This window comes from Struthio camelus, chromosome 21, assembly GCF_040807025.1.
Source record: "Struthio camelus isolate bStrCam1 chromosome 21, bStrCam1.hap1, whole genome shotgun sequence".
Classification (NCBI taxonomy): domain Eukaryota; kingdom Metazoa; phylum Chordata; class Aves; order Struthioniformes; family Struthionidae; genus Struthio; species Struthio camelus.
Genome location: NC_090962.1, coordinates 7,589,793 through 7,616,564, shown reverse-complemented (window position 1 = coordinate 7,616,564; position 26,772 = coordinate 7,589,793). Strand labels below are relative to the sequence as shown.

Below are 26,772 nucleotides of genomic sequence, written 5' to 3'. Positions count from 1 at the left end.
AGAATTAAAGTCTGCTTTGGTACCTGAAATTCAGATTTATAGGAAGAGCCATTTACTTTAATTCCAGAAGAATGATTCTCCTTTCCCATCAACACGTTTCTGTTCTTTTAAAAGCCCTGTTTGCAGAGTCATTTCACAAGTATCTCTCCTGCTTTGCAGTCAATCATTATTGACATCACAGCCAAACTTGAAGTGCTTTTCTCGCTCCCCAAAGGCCAGGTGGCAGCTGCTCCCCCTCCCAGCATCATCGCGGCGAGCAGGGGGAACCCGCGCTGGGAGCCGCCTTAGCAAACATCCACGTTTCAGCCAGGATTAGCACGTCCGTCAGGACTTCGCCTGGCAAAAGCCTCCGCTGTCCCACACGGCCTATTTCAGCCAAAAAGCCGGGAAGCAAATCCCTCAGGGAGCCCTCGCGTCCTTACTCGCCGCCCTGCTTCCCGTCAAGGCCGGCTGGGTGGGAGACCTGGAGGAGCCTTGGATGGTGGACACGCGTCTCCATCTCAAATTTTCCAGCTGCACGTCACAGACGCATTGAACCGGTCAATTGAAAAAGAGAGGAAAAATTATAGAAGCAGCTTGCTCGCCCTCAACAGGAAAGCGGTCTCTCCACCGCCTGCTAGCTCTAGACACCTCTTTTGGGCCAGTGGACAATGTCCCAGCCTGGCTCGCTCATCAACAGTCTTTAAATATTCAGAACGACTCCTGCTGTCATCGCTTGGGTGTTTACTTCTGCTTCTCTTAACGCGCGCACCTTCGCCATGAGCGGACGACGCCATCGCGGAGACGCACGGCCCGAGGAGGCTGCATCTGCCAGCTTTGGCGCAGTTGCTTAAGTGCAATCCTGCAATTCCCAGGAAAGGGCACCTCCGGCAGCCAGCTGCTCCGACGGCCCCTCCATGTCCTCTGGACACGGCCGTCCCGTCGCCCCACCAGCCTGCCCAGCCTCTTGCTTCACTCGAGGAAATTCAGAGTGACAACGCGCTGTGCCCTGCGGCTTCGCTCCCAAGATCGAGCCCTTAATTATTAATATTATTTAGATAGCACCATCAGGGAGCAAAGTGCTTTAGGGAAACGGAAGAAGAAAAAAGGTTTCATCCAACACCGCATGCAATGTTCAGCCTGGTTTTCAAAGAGCTCCGGTACGATATCACACTTCCCGTTTGTTTGCACGATGTTTATGTCCAACGGCTACGCAAAACAGTGACAACAGGCTGCGACCGAGGGATTCGCTTTATAGCATCAAAAGACTGTTAGAAAACAGAAGCATCTCTTGCCTTGCTGATTCAGTCTGCAGCCTGCAGCAGCTCAGATGGCTCACTGCAAAACCTTGGGTAGTTGGAAAAACATTGTGGTGGCAGATTGGTGTTGACACAAAGGGGTTTTGCCTGCATCATTTTACTTAAAGTTGAGTTGCAAAACAAATAAGTGGAAATAGGCTCTGAGCGAAGCCCAGACTCTCAGTCCTCACCGGGCAAAGTGCCCTTCCACAGTCGAGAGATCTACCCTCGTGATTAAGACCGGCAAACGAGGGTGTTCAGGGTAGAAATCCAAATCTACATTCGAGTCCTTCTTCTCATCCACGCTGGTTGGTCTTCTAAAGGGCCAAACAACATTCAAACAAACTGCAACCAAGCCTGGACGTGGCTCCTCGCTGGTCTTCAGGAGATGCTGTGGTGGCACGAGCTCCACATCTGGAGCATCGCCAGCACCGGTGCAGCACCCATCGGGCAGCCCCACGCTCACCCCCTTGCCACAGGACAAAACTCAGTGTAGCGCCAGACACCAGCCAACATCTGGCCAGCATCTGGCCTGTTTGGTTCTCCTCACTCTACGCATCCATAAATAACTGGCCCCAAGAAGGACATTTAAGCAGCAGTTGCCGCTTACCACGTTCAGAGGCTCGTCCGCCTGCCCCCAGGTCCTGGCACTGTCGTTGATGGCTGTCGATCCCACCCGGGGGAATGCTCCCTCCTTCAAACCGCTATGCTCTTCCTTCCCCAAATTTCAGACTCTGTCTTTGCTCGCTGAGAACGGCTTTGTTCTTTGTGTAATAACAGGTGATTTAGCAACTGTCATGTTCTGGGCCTGGAGAGAGTTGAAGGCAACCTCTGTTAAATAAAATGTGCTCTGGGAGTCCCTCTGGCTGTCACATCCACCAGACCCAGAAGAAAACACATAAGCGCAAAATTCACTGGCTTCATCTAATGCAGAGCGACTCCTGCGTTCACAAACCCGCCTTTGACAGGCTCTTCTAGGCACGGACGCAGGTGTGTCGGGCTGCTGTAGGCTCTCCCGCGGCCCGGCACAGAATATCTGGCAGGAAGCACACCCGCCGAGCCCCCCGCTCCTCCTGCCCGTCACGCTTTTGCGGTTCTTGCTCCGTTTGCCTAATAATAAGGGTTTTGCATACGGGCAAAACGCACTTGTCAAGAATCACAACAGGGTTTTGCCATGAGCCCAGAACATAGGTTATTTTAGGATGAGCTGCACCGGCGGGAGCAGACGGAAAACTCTCCCATCACCAACCCACAAGAGTCTATCCGCAGCCGAGAAATAACTTATTTATCTGTCGCAAGCAGCGACGGCTCCAAGATGCGAAACTTGGATTTGAGCTCGGAGCCCTTCCCCTGCTCCCAGTGCAAGAGGCACGGGGCTCTGGCGTTTCTGACCGAGGGACGCTTAAAATTACCTGCGTGCACCGCACAAACGGGGTGCTCAGGCCCCACCTCCGCCTGCCCAGCGCTCACCAAGAGGTGATGATCGGCTTTGGCGTAATGACACCCCAGCGCCTTACGGAGCTGGGACGCTGCGGCCAGCGTTGCGCTCCCAGATCGGCGTAACTGCACGCGCCAACCTGAACGCATAATATACCCAAAGCATTTCCAACCTCAGTAGACTTCATCTGCAGGATGAACGATACAACACGATGAGTAAACCCTGGAAGGGTGGGAGGGACGGAGGGAAGATACTGGTTTAAAAGCAGAGCTAAGCTTGGCACTCTTTAGCTGCGCCGTGACGCTACAGCGTGTGCACTGCGTTGCAGCGATTCAAGCGCGTCAAGTCGTAGGGCTGCAGGCTAGCTCCTATCAGAGAAACGAGGCAGGAATTAATACGCCATCAGGCTTGCGCTGGCGTGCAATACCTAGCTGCAATGACAAAAATATTCGCTCAGGTTTTTCCTCCCCTAAACTGACTCCCTGGGTCCCATCCCTCCTCCCCTTCTCTTTATCTCTGCAGCTCAGTCCTTCCCGTACCCCTGGACTATGATTTGCTTCTTTTCTTCTACATCAAGTGAACACAAATGCGTGCGTTTACTGACCACCCGTACCAAAAGCGACAATGAAATCGGAAGGGAACAAAAGAGCAAACCTCGCTCCTCCATGGCCGGCGCGCAGCCCGGCGCTCACAGGCCGCCGGTGACCGGTGCAGACAAAGGACCCATCTGCTGCTGGGGAGCGAGCGAGCAGGCGCGGCGGTGGTGGCAGCGCTGGGGTCCGCGTGCTCCCGGGTGCCTCTCGTCGGTTAGCAGCCAGCTTCCCCGGGGCGGCTGTCAAGGGCACACGCCGCGGTGGGAGGTGTGCGCGTGCCTGCGCCTACAGCCGCTAGAAACAGCGGCATCTCCATGAGCGGCTTCATCTACACCCCTTTGGGGGCTGCCAAGTTATTCGGGGAAACGACCCCCCTCCTGCTACAAGCTCGCTTGCAAAGCCCGCGGGAGACGGCCTGAACCCAAAAGCAAGCCCCAAATCCTCAGCACTGCATCAGCCTCCAGTGACTTCTCGGGCCGTGCACCCGGATCGCCAACCGGCTTTACGCCACGCTACGGACACCCCGCGCCTTGGCATAAGCCATCCCTATAAACCGCTGCTTGCGTTCCTGCTCTTCTGCGTTTCATCCGCATTTGCAAGCCAGCCCGAGGAGAGGCTGCTTGCGCTCAGCTCCCGCAGCCCCCAGCAAATTCATTGCAGATGCTTAGGCAAAATTATTACCCTAATATTTTTTCAGCTAAAATACTGAAGCAGCGCAAAAACTCAAGGAATGCCTCAATCATCTCTATCCAGATGCTAAATGATAGTAAAACGATGCTGTGTGGCTAAGGCCAGATGTAGCGAATCAGGAAATATTCAGATTAGCACCCCTCGGCGTCACGTCCTGGCGGAGGAATGCGCCTTTGGCTCCGCGCTCTCCCGCCCTGTATTTAAGCCTTTGCTCCAGTCGCTTTCCAAAGAGCGAGCGAGGAAGGCGACAGGAGTCTGATTTCTAACCCCAGCTGGGGCACAGCTTCCCGCTGGGATTATGCGCCACCTCTGAATTTATTTACCTAGGCATTGAGAGACTCTCAGCGTGGGCACGGGCAGCCGGCAAGGCTCATGCTGCCGTAGCTCCCGCTCCCGGCGCCGCCGTGCCCGGCTTTCCAGCAGGCAGCTGGAGCTGCAGAGGGCAGAGACCAAGGGGAAGGTATTTTCCCCCCTCCCCGCTCCACGGGCAAAGGGAAACATATGCGAGCAAGATGAGCGAAAGAAAACCCTGGGTCTTAGGAATGCCAACTGGGTGCAAATAAAACCCCTGGCTAATAAAACACAGGCCAGACCCGTGGCCAGGGGGAAGCTGCCGCAGCTCCGCTTCAGTCGAGGACCGTCCCTTCGTTCGCAACACCTCGGCCGCTCCGCAACGGGCCCGTGTCTGGGAAGGTGCACGTGGCCTGTGACCCAGCCCAACCCTCCGCCAGCGCCATCCTTCCAGCGCCCGACCGACGGCTCCTGGAGCGGGTGAGTAATATTTTTCACTAGGACATCTCCTAGGGAACCAACTCACTGAGGACGGCGACAGCTACCGAGCGGGGAGCTCCTCTTCCCGGGGGCCTGTTCGGACAGAGGCAAGCGATTACACCCGCTTGGATCAGACGTTAAATCAACACGAGGAGCTAATGCGAAAGCGCTATGAGGCACTGTGATATCGAAACACAGAGGAAAGAAAGGAACGTTAAAAAAGCAAACAAAGGCAAAGCACCGTTACGTTTTCCCTCTCTTTGCCATACAGAAGCGGACGCTTCATGGCCTCCTGGGGCTTTGAGCCGCCTTCCACCCATATATATGATTAAATTTGCATCCAGGCTGAGTATTGTGGAGCGCCAGCTGGGAAACACGCCAACCCCAGCAGTCGCCCAGGCCTACCACGCCAACCCCAGCAGTCGCCCAGGCCTACCACGCCAACCCCAGCAGTCGCCCAGACCTACCACGCCAACCCCAGCAGTCGCCCAGGCCTACCACGCCAACCCCAGCAGTCGCCCAGGCCTACCACGCCAACCCCAGCAGTCGCCCAGACCTACCACGCCAACCCCAGCAGTCGCCCAGACCTACCACACCAACCCCAGCAGTCGCCCAGACCTACCACGCCAACCCCAGCAGTGGCCCAGACCTACCACGCCAACCCCAGCAGTCGCCCAGGCCTACCACGCCAACCCCAGCAGTCGCCCAGACCTACCACGCCAACCCCAGCAGTGGCCCAGGCCTACCACGCCAACCCCAGTAGTTGCCCAGACCTACCACGCCAATCCCAGCAGTCGCCCAGGCCTACCACGCCAACCCCAGCAGTCGCCCAGGCCTACCACGCCAACCCCAGCAGTCGCCCAGGCCTACCACGCCAACCCCAGCAGCGGCCCATGCAAACATCACCAGGTTGCAGCTTGGACCAGCCAAATCTTCCATTTAAGCCTCGCAGATTTCAAGTTTAGAACTTAACTCTCTTTCAATACGCGAGTACCCCCCTTTTTCAAACACAAAGAAGCTCAGACAATCGTTCATGGGTTTATCCCACCTAGACCTCGGGTCAAAACTTTCAGTTAAAGCCAGCTCTTTAAACTTAGGAAGAGCTACTCAGGTCCAGCCCTAGAGGACTCACAATTCCCGTACTCTCCAAAAAGCAATGTGACTCCTCAGCTTCATCGCCGTCGCTTCTGCGAGCGCAGCCCACATCACCCCACGCTCGGCCTTCGCCGTCCCGCGTCCCTGTTGCGACGGCAGTATCTTCCCATCGCCTCCAGAGAGGGGAAGGAGGAGCCACGGAGTCGCCGTGCAAAACATGAGTTTGGCAAGGCGCTGATTGACCTTCTTCTGGACAAAACCAGGAGGAGGAACAGCGCGTTTTAAAAATAAATTCAGAGCATTAATGCCCTTGAGACCGGACACAAGGGTTTATGCAGTTACTGACTGCAACTGGGCTGCTCTTCCCATCCCTCCCGATGAACTTGTGTGTGGCACGTTTCCTTTTTTTAGCTCTTATTTCTTGTTACCGGCTATTTCAAAGGCAATCCAATAAGAGCTCTTAATCTCTGCTTCTGATTTCCGAACTACCTTATTCACCGAATGGCTATGCAAAGTTGGAAGGAATAATAATAAATCAGGATTAGGAAGTAATAAACTGGGATCAAAACACCTTCATAAATCAGTTCATGCTCCCTACATGTGGGTGGGCCTAACTATTAGAAAAGAATTAAAAAAAAAAGACAGAGAGAGAGAGAGAGAGAGAGAGGGAGAGAGAGAGAAAGAGAGAGAGAGAGAGAGAGAGAGAAACCTCATTCAGGTCAGCGCAAATGCCACTCTTAGGAGAAAAACACCCGCAATGAATTATGAGTATTAGAAATAAGTTAGGAGGTTTTCAGGTTTAGCATACCGTGGATAATGCAAACCTAAATCCTCTGCATTTATGGGGAAGGTAAAAGAACTGTTTTACCCCCCCCCCCAAAAAAAAAAAAAAACTTGTATGTAAAATAAAGAGTCCCAGTGCCCAGGAAGAAAAACTAATCTAAAAACGGTATAAATAAGCCCCATTAAAAGGAAGGAAATATTTTCTCTTTCGAAATGCAGCCAGCTGCCCCTTCTCCCCTGTTGCCTGCTCTCCGGTACGTGGATAAACGCAGCCGAAAGCCCACAGTTGCACAGCGTGTTTGACTTGGAAGCACAGAACATCCCATGGAAGAAATCAGATCCAGGAACTGAGATGCTGCATCCCGGATTAATCTCGGTAAAAAGTCTTGATGGCTTCATTACTTCGCAGCGAGTTCACTGTGAATTGAGGGGGAAAAAACAAAGGAACTGTCGGTCGTGAGCTCGGAGGTGAAAATTGAAATTTAATCCACAGCTTGGGAACAGTTTAACGCAGTGTCTTTTCGACGATCTGGAGACCACGGCGGGGACAGCTGCGCGCGTTGCGTGGGGAAGGACGCAGCACCTCTGCAAAAGGAGGAGTTACGGGGTTTCAGCAGCCTGGGGGCCCTGACCGCTCTCCCTAACCGTTCCTCCGACGCACGTCCGCCAACGCAGAGCGGGGAAAAGCGACCGCGTGGAAAGCGTCTCCTGAGGAGGGAGGGAGCGTTTACTCACTCTCTGCCTAAGCCAGCATCCCGGCCGCTTCATTCATAAATATTTTACCGATAAGAAACCGGCCTGCCAAATCTTAACAACTGCTTTGATGAAAAATATAGAGAGGATTTTCCATTAGCGCGTTGGATGTTCTCGGCATACGGAACAACGAACGCGGTAGATTCGTCTTCTTTCCCTCCTCCGTCGCCCCTCGCTTTACTCTTATCTCCCAGGGCCCCGTGCAAGCTCCGGGGCCCAGAGGAAAAGAGGATTTGGGCTGGAGAAGGACGAACGGAGCCGGGGCAGCTCAGGCCGCCAGGATTTTGGGTTTTCCAGCGGGCAGCACCTGGCTGGGGCATTGAACGCCGGCCACCGCGCTTGCGTCCCTCCGCGAACCGCCACACGAGCAAAGGGAAACACACGGAGCGCGGGCGAAGACAGCCGCTAATGCAAAATATTGCAAGCAGTAAGCGACCTTCTCGCAGGCTCCTATGGCTCGAAGGAACTTAATAGCTTAGCATTTATCTTAACTCAGCGCAGACATGGTGAGGATGAAGCATCTCCCTCCCGGTGTTTTCAAGCCACTGCTGCTGAGCTTTAAATTGCGTCTTTTATCGCCTCGTCACGTTTCTGCTGTAACAGGGCATCCAAAGCAGTTAAATGTAACCTATTTTTCCCTACATCGATTCTTAAAGCGGAGCTTTCTGCTGCGGGGCAGATATTTGGGGTTTTGGACTGGAGCTTGGTTCACCTCCATGCTCCGTGAAGGACTCAGCTACTCTCATCTCTTCTTCCTCACATGAAGCTTGCCACGCGTTCAGTTTGACAAATACGCATTTCAAGTGGTTTGAAGGAACAGAAACAAAGAAACGGGTGCCTTAGGGAAATTTTACAATAAGACTCCCGGAAACAGCGAGAGCATTTTAAGGGACTCGAGCGGGAACAAATTCTTATCAGACTGACCAGGACGCTAACGTTGGCAGGAGAGTTATCGCTGCTCATTTTTCATCTTACTTTTTTCGTATTAAAAAAGGTCTAGCGGGCTTCTTGGCGGCCCCGCAAGTGCCTGCCCGGCGTTAGGACGAGCCACGCTCCTCCTCTTGGGATCAGGTGGCTGACGCTTCCCGAGCGCCAAGTATCAACACGTTACTTCGCTCCTGAGCGACCAACACGCCGGAGGAAAAAGTTGCCAAGGAAACCCCGTTACGGCATGCACCTAGCTGCAGGCAGCCCGAGCCAACGCCGCTGCAAAGCTCCCCGTGCACCCGAAGAATAGCAGGGAAAAACAGCACGGGGGGCTTTACTAGACTGCGGTCCCCCCGGGGGCTTTACTAGACTGCAGTCCTTTACGATAACGTAGCGAGCAGAAAGCCTTCTCCGGCGAGCCTTGCCACCCGAAGAGCTGCACGCCTGTCCTTGCAGGCAGCGTAGCTGGGGGACAAGTGCAAGGCTGCACTGAATGAAAAATTTTCCCAAAGGAACCAAAATCGCGTGCAGGATGGGAAAAGACGCGGGGAAAAGCAGGAGAGAGGAGAGGGTGGAAGGGGGCTGAACGCGACGCGTCCCCGCGTCTTGGGGGAGCACTGGTGGGAAGTCGGAGCTGCTTGCAGGTGCTTTTATCCCACAGTGACAAAGAGCAGGAGGCCGCGGTATCACCACTTGCTTAAAAAGCCTCGTCTATGGAGGCAGGGAAGATGCTGTGCGAGGGCACCATCTAACCATAAATTAGCGGGAAAACAACCTGAGCGTTCAACATCCAAGCTCGGTTTCCCTGAGGAGTTTAAGCGCTTTGAATAGTGCCACCTTCTCTGGGAAACCCTTCGGAAGGGCACGGCTCAAACCGCTGCGGGGATGCCGACTGTGAAACCGCTCATTATGCAAACGGCTCATTTATTGCCGCTGAGCCGCAAGGAGGAATTCGAGGCACGCAAATAAACACGGCCGGGAAGGGCCGGCAAACAAGTGGGCACCGGCATCTGCTGACCGAGGAGCGCGGGCAATACATGCAAGACGTGGCATCTGATAAAGCGTACAAAGCTCGGAGTCGGCATCTGACTGGGAAAGGAGACAAAAGCAAAATTTCAATGCAAGCACGGGGAATAAAAAAATAATCCATGCAAGCAGGAAAATTAAGGTAGAGCCATCACGGGAAGAGTCTGCCTCCACACGTCTTGTCCTACGGTGCCGGGGAAGCAGCGCGTGTCCAACCCGTCGCCGCCGAGGACGAGCCCTTGTCCTCCAGGAACTGAATCCCGTACAAACGTCTCCAAGCCTCCGCGCCTTCCAGCCGCTGAAGCTCACTGAGGTTCAAGTCCTGGAAATGGCCTGGCAAGGGGTATCGTTACATGTGAAAAACAGAGGAAACAATAAATGTTTTGTTTTACCAAACAGCACAGAAACAGCGGACTGAGTAGTCTTCCTGAACCAGAATCTCTCCGGTTCCAACTCCGGGAAAAATGCAACCCGGAGCCACTAACGTCAGCACTCAAGGTCAAATGGAAAAAGCAACCTCTGTAGATCTGCCTTTAACCAGCTGTTGTTAGCACCGTTACCTTAATATCGTTATCGCAGAACCGTTACGGAAATGCTGGCTTTTAAGCTCTCTCGGAGCTGCCACAAGGTAGCTTTGACGCAAGAGAAGAGCGAAGCCAGCTCGCCCGCTGACCGGTGCCCAACGCCCCCGGGGGAACGGTTAGGCAAGCAGGTCCCGGGCGCCCTGAGGGCCAGCCCCTGCGGCACCCGTTCCCACCTCCCCTCGCACGCAGGACTTGCTCATTTTTAGGTACTCGTTTGTCTTTCACCACCACGCTGAATAGGACGGGAACGGCAAGGGCCGACCCCACGCAGCCGGAGATCCCCACCGCGAGCGCAGGGCTGCAGATGGGGCGCAGCGTTTGCGAGCAAGCGCGTGAACTGCTAAGACAGAGGGGTCCCCATAGCCGACAGCGATTAGGTTATCACTCCTTCTGCTTCGAATACTTAACACCCCGGAGCTGGCACAGGACCGAGGTCTGCAGCTTCGTCCACCCACGCGTAAGTCGGGGAAAAAAAAAAACAGCTCAGGTGAGAGAGACTTGTCCAAGACCTTACCGCAGGTTATTGTCACGCCTGGAAGCAAGACTCCTATCTCCTGAGCTGCCCTTAAACGATGCAGATACCCAGCCACGCATAACAACGGCAAAACACTTCCTACGAAAAACATTACAACGCTTAGACAACGGACGTGATTATCAGAAGGATGCGGAGCTCCAACACAAGCTGTATTCGGGTAGCTGCTCCCCTTAACAGCAGTCATCAGCACAGCAAAGAGCCGATTAAGCTAGAGAAAAATCAAACGTGTGCATCAAAATAGGGGCAACCTCCATCAACTTAGCTCGCCCACTCCGAAATTTGCCAAAAAGTTCTTTCCAAAAAAGGGTGCCTGGGACTCCCCCAAACCCACCGCCAGCCGTAGCCCGGGGGATTCTCACCCACAGCTCCCATGGAAAGCAAATACCGCAAGCCAGTACACCTAACCCGGCATCTAAACAGTGCCGCTGACCTGCCTAATGAGGGACCCTCGGATCAAGTGGTGTTTGCAAAGTATTTTGAGAGCCTTGCGTGCATAAGGCAAGGAAATGACCGTCGAGGCCTTGATCCTGTTCTAGCTGAAATTACTGGCAAAGTTCCCACCGGCTGCCAGAATAGGGCTCTAAGGATTTGAGGCAACAAATTCCTGCGAAAACTAAGGCTAAAAGGGCTTAGCGGGCATGAGAATCAGGCAATTGTAGAATGCATTATTCTCCATCATCTCACGCAAAGTCAGGTAAAATAATCCAATCCAGATGCATTTAATGCCATCCTACTTCATGCCGACGTTGTTATTCCTGTCACCTATTTTGTGCACAATTCTGCACTTTAGATCCCAGCTCCGGCGCTAATGACCACTCTCATTTCCAAATTAGCAGCCAAAACCTCCAAACCTGAGATCTGTTTCAATTATAGAAACTGATGGCCAATTCCGGTCTTTACTACAGTATTCCTGTGTACCTATTATTCATAAAAGTAGGAAAAAAAAAAAAAAACAAAAAAACCCTACTGAGACATGCAGTAACCGAACCGAGTTCTTGCCACATTTTATTCCTCTTATTCCTTCCTTAATCTAAACATATAGTTATAAGAGTAAGATATTTGCTATAAGGAAATGAGCTGTCAAATGATTTACAGGCTTGCTCGGTCTCCGTCTCCACAGCTCCAAGTCTTCTACACGACCTATTTTTAGCAAGCTGTAAATTAGTGGCAATAAGGAACAGGGTGGGAGCCAGGATTTTAGAAGTTTATAGAGCAAATTTATCTATTCCTCTGCTATCCTAATACACCTATAATTGCAGTACGTACAGTTATGGTCACCATTATACAGCTTTTCCCATTTTAAGTTGCCTTCTTGCCAAAAGGGCTCAGCCTACGTGTACAAAGAAGAACCCATTTGGTGTATAAATGACAGACAAGACCAAAAATCAGCTGAAATAGAGGTCTTTTTTTTTTTTTTCCCCCAAGGAAGGTTCAAATGAAAAACGATACCTCTCACCCATCTGTCACGTCTCTGAATCACCTAGCTTCCCATCAAACACAAACTGATGGGACTGGTTGCCTTACTCCTATTTTATTGCACGTTGCAGCCAAAATTACTGTAACCCATAGAGACAAGGCCTGCCAAAAAAAAATCTACAGTCCGCACTGCAGAAACTTTTATTTCCAGTGCTTTTTTTCCCTGCAAATGATTATAATAATTATTCTAGCTCCCATATAGCATTTTCTATACAAGAGCTTTAAGAGCTTTAACAATGGAAAGTTATTACCAGAGCTTTAACAATAGCAAGTTATTACCAGCATCCTTATTTGTGAGAATGAGGCACAGAAAGATCAAATGAACTGCTGAAGATCATTCAGCAACTCACGAGCAAAGTCAGGGACAGAACTGTAATCTCCTGACCCTCCACCCAGTGCTTCCTTGGACAGAAAAAAAAATAGAAGATCCCTGAAGCATGTAAGAAAAGAGATAGGTTTATTTTTTAAAGTGCTGAAAAATGAGCTTTTTTTTGGATTGCTATGCTGGCGAACTGGATATAACACGAACAAATGCCGCTTTTGGCCTCTATTTCCATTGGGCAAACTAAGCAGGTACCCCCATAATCACGTGGGCTTCTTTGCCCTGTGCCATGTGGGACATCAGACTTAAGGGCTGTAACTCTTTCCTCTCCCTCCTGCCTTCACTTTTTTTGGCTCCTGACCTATGAAAATTGAAGTGCCCAAACCAATGGCGCACTTCGAACATCTTGGCCAGCGTAATTTGCTCAGAAGTACTGAACGCATGCCAGGACTCCATGCAGCTCTCCCCCCCTCAAAAGTATTTTATGAGACAATTTATTTAGGAGAAAGAACAGACCTTAATCAGCAGAAGAACCATGAAGAAACAGAATATTTCTACAAAGCCGTGTCCTGTTACCAAATAAGATGAAATCCTCCAAGGAGGCTATTAAGGAGATTGCCTGGCGGAAAGGAAATTCAGCAAACCAGATTATCTGTAACAGGCTTATCCACCGAAAAAAATCATCAGAGCAACGATGAGATAGTTTTGAAAGACAATTAATGAAAGGTAGGGGAGAGGGGAAATTGTAATAGGGTAACAAATAGAGTGAGAATCCATAAAATACAGATTGTCATGGCTGATCAGGCATAAGGACATTACATGACCCATCCTGTTGCTAGCGAAGGAAAGGACGTAAAGCCGTTGGCAGCGCCTCGCTCCTGTGGCCCTCCCAGCGGCATAACTGCTTTTATCTTTTTTAATATTGGAAGAAGAAGAATCCCCACGGTAGTTCGGTTGATAGCGTTAGGTTTAAATGAAGTGGATCAAAAGACAGCTTCCACCAGCAACTACGCGCTTGTCCTCACAGCGCGGCTCCGTGGTCGTTACTCATTCCCGTAGCTACGTCCGGCAGCAGAAAGAGCCTCCTTTTCAGAGGGGCGATCCTGAACCCTCGACGACAAACCTCCAACAAACTCGTAACAGCTGGGAACGATGGTCTTGGATGGGGAACCAGTAGATCTGGTCAAGCTCTTCCCACCGCTGCAGGTGTCCTGGATGAACTGGCTGCAGCTCGAGGTCGACCGTGATGGCACGCGCGAGGCACAGAGGTATCGTCTTGACGTTTCAGTGTTGCCAGACCAACAAAGTTGACCCAGGTTCCCCATAGGTCTCAGACCTGACGTTAGAGCGCGACAGCAGACAAAACAGACAACCCCCCATCCTTCTGCCCCCTCCCTAGCCACCTCTTTGGTGTTACCTCGACACGCTCCTCAGCTTTAGCTCCGGCTACAGACTGGGCAAGCAGAGACACAGGCAGATTAAGGGATCTGCCCGCGCTAACAACATGGACGTCTTTCCACTGACTTCACTAGGCTTTGGACCAAATTCCTGTACAAAGAGCCGTGCTCAAGAGCAGTCAAGGAGGTTAATTCATTAGCACTTTTTAAGTACTTTTAGATCCTTGAATGAAAGAGACTATCAAAGTACAAAGGCATTTTATTAACGCTAACCATGTAAGAACTGCAAGTTGCATCCTTCGGTCTAAAGCCTTATGGCACAAGCGATTTCGTAACATGAAGACGCCAGCATGTTCCTAAGGGGTCTTACAACTTCCTTTCAAGGACTTCTACTAGATACTAATGTTTTAAGATCCCCTTTAACTCAGTGACTGGAAGCTTTAAATTTCCATGCAGCAGTGTGGGCCCAGACCCACTCTGGGAAAGCAAGCTGCAGTCGCTGAAAGGCTCCCACCGGCGTCAGAAGACTTTGACGTGCCTGCGTAAGCGTCGTGCCAGAGCATCCGAGCGCCGGGCCGGACCACGTGGCACCTCCGCAGCAACGAATTCCCCCTGTAAGCCCTGGAAGCAGAAAGCGAAGCTATCCCAGGCTTTCTGCGCGCCGCCCTGCAAAATAACATAAAGAAATGGCACAAAGGCAGCGCGAGAGACGCAGCGCCACAAGTCCGGCACAGCCGCACGATGGGCCTTACGCGGGTTTACTTTTCTTCTCTCCTGCAAAAAAATATTCTGAGCCTATAAAAGCGCTGGCAGCAGGGGCCGGAAGACACTCAGTGTACTCCTCTGTCATGTCGCTGGTGGAATAGGCTTCATCCTGTTTCCTTTGGCCCTCGATCAAGCAGGCTCCTCGCAGGAATTTTCCATTATCCGGTGGCAAACGCACCAGGGCAATCCAGCCATTTAACTGACTTTCACTCTGACCCCCTCTTCAGAGGCAGCGAGACCATGCGTAAAGCACTAGTTACTTGGAATCGGGGTGTTTTACGAGAAATAACGTCGCAGTCCCCGGACGAGAAGCTGCTAGAAACCGCAGGCGGCCTTAGCGGCCTGCAGCGGGGTGACGGAGACGGACCGTCTGCCGCGGCAGACCCCCCCCGCCCCGTCCCCGACGCAAGCCCAGAGCTCACCCGTGGCTTCTTCCATGCCACGTCGGTTTGCTCAGGAAAACGGTCAGGCCTGCCCTAATTGCCAGCGCGCAGCCCTTGCCTCGTTCCCAGGACCGTCCCCACCTCGGCCAGGGCCACGAGCAGGTGTCCCCCCTCCCCGGGCTTCTTTGTGCCTGGTGCCATCTGCAAAAGCAGGGAGCGTGAAACCCTCCGCACTAAAACTGAGCCACAGAAGACGACTGTAACCGATCTGCTAAGAATGACCGAGCGACAAAAAAATTCGTTTCACTTCCTCTTTCCAGAGATCTGGTCTTGAATAACGTGATGGCTCAGCTCCAGCTAAATAATCTCTTCTAACAGCACGGTTCACAGCATCTCGGAGAGGACAGAAGACTGCGACTCCAAAAACGCATGCTTAATTAAGCTGCAGGGGACGAACAGCTCTACTTGGTCCAGTCGACGCTGGAGGAGGAACGCCGGGGTGTCCTACCCCTCAGACAGCTGCCCGTGAGTCGCAATAGTCCGCGGGTTCCCCGTGCCCTCCCTAGGCCACCGCAGCCTTAATCAAGCACGTTACAACTAAATGAAAAAAGTGAGGATGCAACCTTAACCCTACGAGCGAGCAACCTGCGCAGCCAGGTCACCCTGTGCGCGGCAGAAGTGACTCTGCAAGCAGCTTTGGTATCTCAGCCTAGCTACTTTGTTTAAAACGGCGTTATCTAATCGAGATAGACAGGAATTAACCAAAAAAGAAAAAAAAAGGACATTCCACAGGAATCCAGCACTTCTTCTTTTTGCTCCTCAGAAAAAACTACGCCCAAGATACGGCCCTTCTGTGAGTCAATTTAAACGTACCGTACACAACTTGTATTTGCTAGCGTTTTTCTAGCACCGGGTAGCATCATCGATTTTCTAGAGGAACAAGCCCTGAATCCTTCCAAGCTCTCGCCAGCCGGCACCGCCACGAAACCAGGGCCGCGCCACCCGCGCCCCTCCGCCGGAGACCAAAACGCCGCGCGGCCGCAGACGCGCGTGGGTACTTACCCACCCATCAGCACTGACACACGTAACTCAGCTAATCGTCAGGACGTGACCGCTTAAATAATGAATTAGATGCCTTATTAAAAAGTATCAGAATAGATCTGGGGATGTGAAGTAATTGCAATTAGTAAAACAAAAAACCACCAGAAAACAACAACAACAAAAAAAACCCCACTACCAGTGTGGTCTGCATCGTATAAATCGATCTTAGCCAACAGCAGCTCATCTCTTTAGGCACATCAGATGGCGAGAGCGGTCTGAGATTAATCACAACTCGGCAAACGCAGTTCGCTTCCAAATGACTTAAACTCCTTTTAAGAGCTCGGCTGCTCCAGGTGTTGCTCTCTCCAAATTCCCTGCAGCCCGTCTCTCCTGCGCACGTACCCCTCTGCATGCCAAATGCTTTCATACGAAACACAACCAATCAATCAGCGGTTATCGGCGGGCGGGGGGAGCATTTTTTCATTTAGTGCGCTCGCTGCCTATGGCAGGAATAAGCCCAGGGCTTTCCGGCGCCCGCGCAAGGCCAGGCAGCGTTGCCGCTGTCTCCAGTAGCGCCCACGGAGAGGAGCCGCCGGTGCTCCTGCCGCCGCTGCGTCTCCTGCTCTTCCCTCGGGCCAAGCGCCCCTCCGCCAGCCGGGCTAGCTCTCCCCAAAGAGGGGGGCTGCGGTAAATGCTCTTCTGTGCGTGTAATTGCTTCGTTACAGGAGCCGGGCTTGAGGGAATCGATCCTCCTTCCCTGGACGTTTCCAAGCCCTGAAAGGTCTACTTCCTCTCCGACCCAAAGCCGTACCTGCCTTTTTCGCCGGCAGCATCCTCCTTTTGGATAAATCACCTCAACATCCTTTTTTTCCCTCGTTTTGGTAAGCGAACGCCTCAAGTCGCACGCCTGGCAATATCTGCTTTCCGATGGCTTGACTGCTTGCTCTCGTCCTGGCACTGCTCAAACGCAGAACGGCAGCGCACCTGATAGTTGCACCTCGGGGCAGAGGCTTTCACGTAGAGTGAAAAAGAAAATCAAATACACGGACAAAACGAGAGGCAACAAGCAATGGCAAAATTATGTAAAGGTAAACCAAAGAAATCCTGAACACTGCGCATTTTTGAGATCGTGTAATAGGAACCGAACAACAGCCATCGATCCGTAAAATAACATCCTTCTTCCGACCAAGAGGAACTATAACAAGCTAATGCATTAATCCTGCATTTTAAAGCAGCCTCCTAGTAACACGAGCAGGGCTCACGACAAGGACGAGCTCATTCATTTATTAAAATAAAGCATTTTCGTTTCTTTACTGAACACACCAGTAACTTCATAGCAGATTCCAACGGCCCCTTAATAGCTGTCCAGTTGTTCTCCACCAGGAATAACGTTGAGCTTTGCTTTTAATATCTCTGCGGCATGAACAGAGCTTATTGACCCAGGAACAGGGCATTTCTGGGTCTTTTCCGCCCACCTTGCAAGAGTCCAAAACACGACGCGCTAAACGGACTCAGAGAAAGCGGAGCTAAAGCACGTCTCAAGACGGCACAGATGGGATGGGGCAGGGAGCATCAACTGAATCCATCCGCAGTGACCTACTCCACCTTCAGAAACAGACCTGGGAGTATTTTTCCCAAAAGAACATGCTAACGTTTTGCCTCCAAATACTTTTCATCCGAGATCGCTTTTAACAAGGGGTTCCAGCTGGACACAACCAGGAAGGTCAGGAATACTAAGAACAACGGGAAACCAAGTTTGGTACAACCCAAGGTGAAGCCGAGTTGTTTGTTCCCATTACTTAAAAGCCACAGAAAAGAAACGCAGAATACGAAACAGGCCGTAAGGCCACAGCAAAAGTTATGCTCAGTTTGAGGATATTTCTATGCTACACGTTTGTTGTCACTATAGCACCAACAGAGCAGTGTCAAAACACTCATGCTTAACACGCGTCATCTCCAGTAAGACCCTTTTCGATCCCAGGCATTGCATTCACGTTAAATACTTATTAACTGGCGCAGGCGCGTTTGCTACCCTCCGCCCAGCGTGTCTCACGTCGCCCCGGCCTCCCCGCGCGAAACCTCCGTGCTGACCGGCGTTCGCAACACCAAGTTCATCATCAGCTATACATTCAATCAATCTGTTGTTCCTCCCCTCAACCAGGTCATTAGGAGAGCAGATAAACCGAACGTGCGATCGCATCCGGCGAAATGGTTGGGCTTCGCGAGATCCCCCGGAGGGACAGGACGTAGGAAGCAACGAACGAAACGCAGCGTCCTCACCTGTGACGGTCCGATGCAATCACGCTCCGGAGGACCAGCCCTAAAGCACAGATGGATGGTACCTGCCTCTCCAAACTGCTCTGTCCTGCGGGAGAGCCCCAGATCCGGGCCGTGACGCCCTCCGAAAGACTCGCTCCGCTTGGAGACGCATCCAGGTTTGATGCGAGCGCTGCGGCCTTTCCCGACTGCAGCCCTGAATTAAGCCGGCGAGATGAGCAGTAGGGGTGGGATCCTCCCCGAGCCGCCCGCGCGCCGGCTTTGCTGTCGCAACCGGCCTCGGGCATCTCCCCGAGGACCGTTCGTCCCCGCTTGTGATGTCGAAAACAACCAGGAAGAATTGCCCTCTGGAGGTACCGCTCCCTCCCTGCCCAACCAGTTTGGGCATGACTTCGACCTGTTCGAGGGCCAAGCTCGGGCATGACGCATCCCGACGCGGGAGGGCTGCCAGGGTGAAAGAGCTTCGCAATTAACTTCTACAACAACCCAAAGCCTCAAGAGCTTATTTAATCTCCAGATAAGTAGGAGACGCGGGCCTGCGCCAAGACGTTCGCGCTCGAGTTTATCAACAGCCCGCTGCTGATAAGGCCCCTTGTTGCTTTTTATCTGCTCGCAAATACATCCTCGCGACGGGAACTCCGCTTACCCGGCTGCGTTTCCATGCGAGAAAGGTCTGGGCTCGCTGTGCAACAGGCTAAAACAAGGGGCACGTCTGCTTGCAAGCTCAGCCTCATGCAAATAGGTGCAAATCCTCCTGGTGCTACCATTTTCGGACTACCACAATCAAAAAAAAAAAAGAAAAAGAAAAAAAAAATCATTCGTTCATCAAAAGTCTTCCCTGCTAGCCATCGTTTGCAAGAGGCGAAATAACTAACAAAGCAAGCTCGTGCTTGCCCGAGTAAACAGGCAGGAAGGAAACTGTCTGCCATAAGCAGATTCCGACGCGCCGGAATAACGCACCGAAAACATAAGGCGGAAGCTCCCCCTGCGCGCCTCTCCTTACCGAGGTTCTTCCGCGGCGACTGGCCGCGTCGCCCCGGCAGCTTTACGGAGCGCGGCCCCTGACCCGCGCCTCGCCGTGACTGCCGGTGGCGACGCTTTTAATAACGTCCAGGACGGGCCGCCTATCCATAAGGCGCAACCTCCTCGCCCGCCGCTCCTTTCGCCGCTGCCGTCAGGAGACGGAGACGCTTCCGAGCAGAGGCTGCGCTCCCGGCAGGCTGCGCTTTCTCGCGCCTTTACTGGGCAAAAGTTTTGGCTAAAATTCGGGAAGTGTTTGATGCAGATAGGTTAGGGGCAACGTTTACCCGGCGGGAGCACGCCGAGAAAACGCCGCGTTTTGTGCCGCGCGCGCGTTGCCATCTACGGGGTCTGCTCTGCTCTGGACACGGCTTCCACACCTATTTCTTCCCGCACCGAAGGCCGTCAGAAGGACGCTGACTGCCAAAATCCCTGCTATTTTATCATTCCCACTAACGCTGCAAGCTTAGCAAAATTTCACAGCCGTGCAACTCCCTATTTCTAGATACAAACCCAAACACAACCTACACGTTTTTGCGGTTTTATCCTCCCCGCGTTTATCTGCGTTTTATTTTCCTTACCGCTTTTCCTCCTTTTTAGTGGAACTTTTTGGCAACGCTAAATGCCATTTTAATACTGCTCTCCTAATGACATACGCACAGATTTACAATGAGATCAGAGCAGCTCTGCTAATCAGGGATAAACCCGGTATACTATAGAGGGTTATACTTTTTATTAGTCTTTCTTGTTGGTCTAATTAATGGTATTACCCTCTGAACTATGTACACACACTTAAAGAAATTCAAGATATGCAGAAAACATGCCTCAGGGGAACCAGAGAAGGTTTAATAATTTCCTACCGGTTATCTCGGGCGCTGGCTCCACTTCAATTCATGCCATCCATATGTATATCCAACCCACCCTTCCTCATCGAGCTACTTTGACAAATGTCTGTAGCTATTAATATTTAAAGAAAAGGAATAAAATTGAGAGCACCGTTCCAAATTTTCCACTTCTGCGCCTCATCAGATTGGCACAAAGCTATTGACACTCATTTGCTGGTTCAAGTCCAGGAGAAATACACAGAATCACATTACTGCAAAATAAGCTTATACTTGCTTCCCCAGTAATGACCAAAAATGAATTAGTAAGTGAGAGCTACGGCACAAAAATTGCAGTCAAGCAAAATATTCCCCGTTTAGAGTCTTTATATACAGCCGCAAGTTGAAAGAACCAGCATAAATCACAGTAAATCCTCAAGGCGCAGAGACAATTTTCCTTCTCCGCGAGAAACCAACAGCTCAGCTGCTTCCAACGAAGCAGACGTCGGAAAACCCGACATTGACGTTCTCAAAAACATCCGGGTGATTTCAAACGCTAATACCCCGCAGCAGATGTCTGCCAACCCGGAGGTAAAAGCCACTTTGGCACGTCCCGGCTGCCCGCGTACCCTGCGGGACCCGCCAGCCCCCGACCCGGTTGCTGCAGGAGAGGACAGGACTCGCTCGCCCAAATTCTTCCCACTTGCTAGCGCTCTGCTCGTGCTGGTGACGCAAGGACGGCAGCAAGGCACCGAGACCACTTTGTGACTCTCGGCAAAGTCCTTGCAGACCCTCCCAAAGTCCCCTCTGGGTTAGAGCGGAGGTGGTTTTTTGAGGGCACCTCTGGCCATGACCTCCAAGACTCCTCAACTCTCTGCTCCCAGAGATCCCCTCCAGCGAGGAGTTACTTCATCTGGCCCCGTGCAAGATCCCCCGCGCGACTGCACAAAGCCGTGTTCGCCTAGGCTTCGGGGCAAGTCTAACGGTGTGGCTCCCCAGGCTGCGGCACGGACGGGGGGCTTGTTTTGTCGCATTGACGCACCAGCCGGCTCTGCCAATTTGTCACCATTGAGATCACTTAACGCCGCTAGGAAGCGGCGTTAACGTGTTGTCCGTACGTGATTTTCTTTAATCCTGCAGGGTGGCCGTTATCGCATCAACTGACAGGCAGAGCTTTTTTAAACTCATGCTTTTTTCCCCACTCCCTCTCAAGTAAGACAAAAAATAGATAAGCTAACCGCAGGCTGCCACCCAAAGCCCAGGTGCAGCACCAGGCGACAGGGCCAGCGAGAGGCAGGGTGGCACCGGCAGCGGCAGGGCAGAGAGCACTCTCCCACAAACCGCAACAGCAGCAGCTAAACCGTATCAAAGCTCGCGCCAAGGTCAGACGCCTCCACCGAAACGAGAAAGCAAAGACGCTTTAGGAAACCTACAAAGTATTTGTGCCTGTTGCGGAAAGGGCTCGCCGTTAATCTTGCGACGTGTGTACTGCTGAATCAGAGATGCTTTGCCACTGCAGAATAAATGCACCTGTCAGAGGAATTACACCAAGAAAGGAAACCCGTCCCTAACGAACGCGCTCGGAAACCGCAGTGATAAGCAGGGTGTAGAAGTTGTGTTAGATTAGATCACCGACTCGAGTTCCCTAGAAATGAGGCATGTCCGAGGAGGAGGAGCACGTAAGATGCTCTGCAAAGGCGCCTAAAACGCCAAGTGCTTTCTGCAGCTTTGCTTTGCCCGAAAAGCAGAAATAAATTTTACTCGGCGCCACATCCAGAGAAGCCCCCGCCGCTGCCGGCGACCGAGTAAAATTTTGGCCTCCGCTCGGCCAAAACCCTCAGCACCGGGCAAGTCATCTCTAAAATCGGGCGAAAACGGGGCCACTCGGCCCCACAGCTGCTGCTTTTCACGATAATTTAGTAGCTCGATCCCTGAATCGGTTCTCTCACCCCAAACCTGCAGTCCTGGACCTCTCTCAGCTACGAATACAGACCGTACGTTCGCATAAGCGGACGCCTAGCCGAACGAAACCCGGCGCTGCTTTGAAGCGAGCTCCCTTCCTTGCGACGACAGCCGTGATCTTTGCGGGTTCGGTTACGGGATGCAACGGCGCCGGAGAGCTCGCCGTATCTGCATCCGAGGCGGTTACCGTCCTCGCCGCCGAGCCAGCACCCTGGCAGGAAAGAAACAACAAGAAATTTGGACAAAGCTGTTTAACAACCCTGGATACCCTAGCGGGGATACAAAAATTCAAAGAATTACCATACGAATTGGCAGGTAAGCAAAATGACATTTTTGCTCTGGCAGATAACACGTTAACTGACAAAAGGCAAAAAAGCAAATAATCGCGTGCGTTTAAGGCTAGTAAAAATTACGACGCAGAACAAGCACAGAGAGGGAATATTGCACTGTTACAGCATGAAGGATCCGTTCCCCGAACGTGCCGCTGTCGCACGAAATCACAACACTGCATTGCTCAAAGCTCACAGAGCATCTGACGCCATGAGTTTTTGCCCGATGTTTATTAGCTCCTGAGATAGTTTGGAGTCGCGGAAAGCTGTCAGTCACAGCTCTTCTGCTTTCCATAGCCAAGAGGGAACGAGGATACCAAAACCGCCAAGCAGCTTTGCTTCGCTCCCACGTTTTTCCCAGGGGTGTTAGAAACCGGGTGCTAAAACAGTTTGGCGGATAGGTAGGGTGGGAGAAAGCTCCTGTGAAGCGCTCAGTCCTGCTCAGGCCAAAATCACAGCAAAACTCCCACCGACTTCAGTGGGGGCCGGCGCTATTTAAGACACAAAACGCAGCTGCATTTGGAGATTTTCCGAGCAAAAATCCCACTGCAAGTCCACCGCACCTCTACAGGGACCTCTCGGGGCTTCTGCTGCAAGACGAAGACCAGCCGCCCTTTCGGCAACTTAAGACAGTGGCTAGGTCACCTAAAAGTTAAGTTCCTCAAACCTGCTTCTCAAGCCAACGAGATTTGCTTTGCCACCCGAGAACAGCACATCTCCCGGAAAACAGGCGTTTCTGCTGCTGCGCACCACCCGCGAGTTTCACCCGGCAGCAGCAGTACCTTAGCGCACGCAGAAATACCCTGAAAAACAAAACGCAGAGACAACTCGGCCTCGCGGGAGCGCGGCAGGCAGGACCTTCCCGAGACCTTCCCAGCACATCTGCCCGGCCTGCTACGCCTTTGGGATGCTAAACAAGAGCCCAAAGGGAAGAAGCAAACGCTTGAGGTGTATCAGGATACTCTTATTATTAAAAAGGGAGGAGACGACTTGGTTATCTATGGCAGCTATGCCGTCAAATGAACACGGCGCCAGCTCGGTGCTGGCCAGTAGTAACCCCACGATTTTTTTTTTTTTTCCCCTCAGTTGATTTCAAGGGGAGGACAATAAACAACCGGCTTAAAAATAACGGACTGGAGCTGCGTACGTGCTGGTACGCCGCCAGCGCTCATCTATCATCATCTCCGCACTTGAACGGCGCGTATGCTTGCGCGCGCTCAACATCGGCCAATGCCTCAGTCGTAAGGTGGCCAAGTGATTCGGCAGAGGGCAAGCTGGCTTTGGGAGAGCGTTAGCCGTACGGCCGGGCAAAACCGCTGGGCAGCACAACTCTGGGGCCACGCGGGCCGAGCAAAGCCAGGGGCAACGGGGTGAGAAAAAGATCTCTTTCTCAACGTCCAAAGCAAAGGCTTTTTTTTTGGTCTATGCCTCCCTTTTCAACTCTCCCTCTGCAAGTAGATGCTGCACGGCTTTACAGCGGTATTGCACGATCAGGAGAAGAAAGCTACGTCAATCTCTGCAAATTCCACGTTTCGCACGAATAAAAAGGCAACTGAAAACCGCGAGCCAGGGCTCAGAGAACCTCCCCGTCTAAAAGCTCAGACGCTGTAAATGGGCCTTGCTGGCCTCAAAACAGTCCTTGCTTTATCAGCTCGGCAAAAAACTGTCTATCCACGTCAAGCGCCCCCCTCTCCCAGTTTTGATTAGTGTTGCAAAAAGAAGTTGGAGAAAAACCTTCTTTAAGACGGATAACAGCACGCCACTGCTCTTACCTGCTTTCTTTGCATCCCACGCAACGTACCGAAACCTTATTTGCGACAAATACTATTTTTTCCCCTCAGTATGTTATCTTCTGCAGGAAGATGCAGCCAGAGCTAGACCGTGGCGCAGCTAAGCCCTTGGGCGCGTTGCCTCCCGGGCGCTGAGGTCCCCTGGGCGTCCGGGTGGGATCCACGCTGCCTTTCCCGCCGCGCGACACGTGTTTGGGCTCCGCGCACGTACCATCTGCTATGTTGCAAGTGAGTCGAGTTTGCGAGCCGCTGCGTCACTATCAAACTCTCTTATCTCATGCTTTGCTGTCAACAAGAAATGATGAGAATTGAATTTTAATAAGCCGAAGACTGAAGCGTTGCCATATATCATGCTGGTGCTGAAGTTTGGCGCGTGCATTAAAACAACGTAACGTGACTCTGGAACTGAAAGGAAAGCAGAGACAAACCAAGCAAAGAACCGCAGCGTTTAACCTAAAGGCTGGGGAATAAACCTTCCCAGCAGCAATGCCTGCGCTAGTGCGAACCACCAGCACCTACAGAATATCTTGGAGGGAGTATTAGAAAAAAAAAAAAAATGTCAAGATACACATAGCAATGTTATTTTGTTTTCATCGTGTACTTCATCTACCCACGCTGCTGCAGTTTGGCAATTATTTTCTAGCTGCACGCGAAGCCAACGGTAGCTTTCCCGAGCGACCCCACGCGACAGCGAGAGGAAGCGTCAGCACGAGCGCCTGGACCCGTCGTCTCTGCAGCGAGCGCCGGTGGCCACAGCGCAGTCCAATGGACAAAATCCCCCTTGGCCTTTTTTGAGGGCAAGATCTGGGCCTGTTGCTACCTCCCTCTCACTGTCTGCAAGCACTATCTGCATGGTCATGCAACAAACCCGGGAGCCAGACGTCCTGCATTCAAGTCCTTAAATCCAGCGACTTCACTAACGCTTCCCCAACCTCAGAGCGCCCATGAACCAGTGTCCACAACGCACCTGGTCAGGCCTGGAAACTTGGTCAGGAAAGATCATCTAAACGTTATTATAAACGTTATATTAACCACTCCAAATGAGACTTCTGATTAGGAAAAGTCCATAACCCAAAATAAACGAGTTTGGTTTTTTTATTATTCAAATCAGCAAGAACTAAAACGTAACGGGGACCTGAAGTGCTATCTGCAACCACTTCCTTGCGTCTGAAACAATCATGTGAACATTAGCACACTCGAATTGATTTCCCACTGCATGCAGTTGTTTCAGAGCATGAAACTAATTAGTCCCTCACCCCGTGAACTATACAGGACAGAGGTAAACAAACTAGGAAACGATTAACGAAAAAACACCCGCGCTGCACTCCAGTTGTAAGACCTTGATCCTGCAACGAGCTTGGTGCAAAAACGCTCGGGCGCCCAACTGGACCTCGGTGTCCTATGTCCTCGGGCTCCTTTAAGCGCCAGCTCTCAAGCTCTGGAAGAACAAATAGGTAACATTTCCGAAAAGATGAAAATGACACTTTTTCAACAGCCCAAGACGGTTACTCACAAAACAGCAACAGCGGCAACCGACTGCCTCCTGGGCAAAAGTCAACGTCTCTCCGCTGCAGCGGTGAAAGCGTACAGAGATCAAAGAGAGAGCGGGAAAACTGTTTCTGACCGTCGCGAGCGTGAAGGTCCTCCTGGCCCTTTGGCCTCACGGGCTACCAAGCTACTATCGAAATCTTTCTTACGTGCTGACGTTGCAGCAACCGCGGCATGCCACCGGCGCCTCGACACGCGCAGCAAGATAAGCCAAAGGAGATATTATTAACGCCGCTTAGCTATTGATCGTGCTTTGCGTCCGCAAGCACTCGGCAAACGTTAATTAGCTAAGGCGTTTCCCACTTAAAGCGAGGACTAGACCGAAGCAAAACCATTCGGCTAAGCGGACCGGCTGCCGGATTCAGCACGACGAGTCCTGGCGCCCTGATGTTTGTTATTTCCCGTGGATTTCGCATCTACGCTGCTGCACACGTAGGTGTTTGCACCCTGTGCGAAAGCCTACGCTGTAGATAAGCAAGGGGACTCTGAGCCAGGCCGCAGGGCCCGGGGTGCGTTTTTTCGCTCGGGATTAATTCAACTGATATTCAAATCAGGACTCATACGCGAGGGCGCTGACACACGGTCTGCAACTCCGCTGACGTTACGAAGAACTGCCGACAATCGCCGCGCTAAGAGCCGGGGACGTTAAGTATTGATTTCCACCCTGATCTGCATCCGGTTTTATAGGCGGGCTGCTGCCCAAACGCCTTCTCCAGCAAGCCTGCCACGCGGAAAAGACCCGGAGGTCCAAGCGACCGACGCTCGCGCTAAGCATCGTTAAGAGCACACAAGTTTCGTTCCGACCTACCCGCGCACGCCCACCACGCCATCCTCCTCGCTGCTCAATCCTTGCGTTTCTTGCAAAAAAAAAATCACGTAAAACAGGTCCTCGAAGGATACCTTGCTGCTGCCTGCATCCCCCCCCAAAAACCTGCGCGCGCCTCCCCCGCTCCTCCTGACGTCGCCGCCCGCGCCCCCGCAGAGGCGAGAGCTTGGACCACCGCGCTCCTCCCCGCCGGGGCCTCCTAATTTTGGCACGAGCTTCTCCCCCGGGGACAAGACCGGCCGGCCGGGTACCGCCAGCGCGTCCTACGCCGAGGTAGAGAGCGGTCCGCCCAATTTCGGAGCCTCCTGCTTCGCCCTATCTACTGAAACCAAGTAGCTTGGCT

General features: G+C 52.3%; 1 protein-coding gene across 4 annotated transcripts in view; it reads right to left on the bottom strand.

Annotated features, from left to right (window-relative positions):
- Nucleotides 1-26,772, bottom strand: part of KAZN (kazrin, periplakin interacting protein) — a 207,323-nt gene that overhangs the window by 46,288 nt on the left and 134,263 nt on the right. The window contains exon 1 of one of the 4 annotated variants that reach the window (XM_068915641.1): nt 24,038-24,752. The exons of 2 other annotated variants lie outside the window; for them this stretch is intronic. Coding sequence is in view for 1 of the 2 variants with exons in the window: in XM_068915634.1 (XP_068771735.1) it covers nt 18,780-18,900 (121 nt within the window). In the remaining variant the exon portion in view is untranslated. Of the gene's footprint in view, nt 1-18,779; nt 18,916-24,037; nt 24,753-26,772 lie in introns of those variants that run through there. One more of the 4 variants, XM_068915634.1, reaches the window with a different exon arrangement.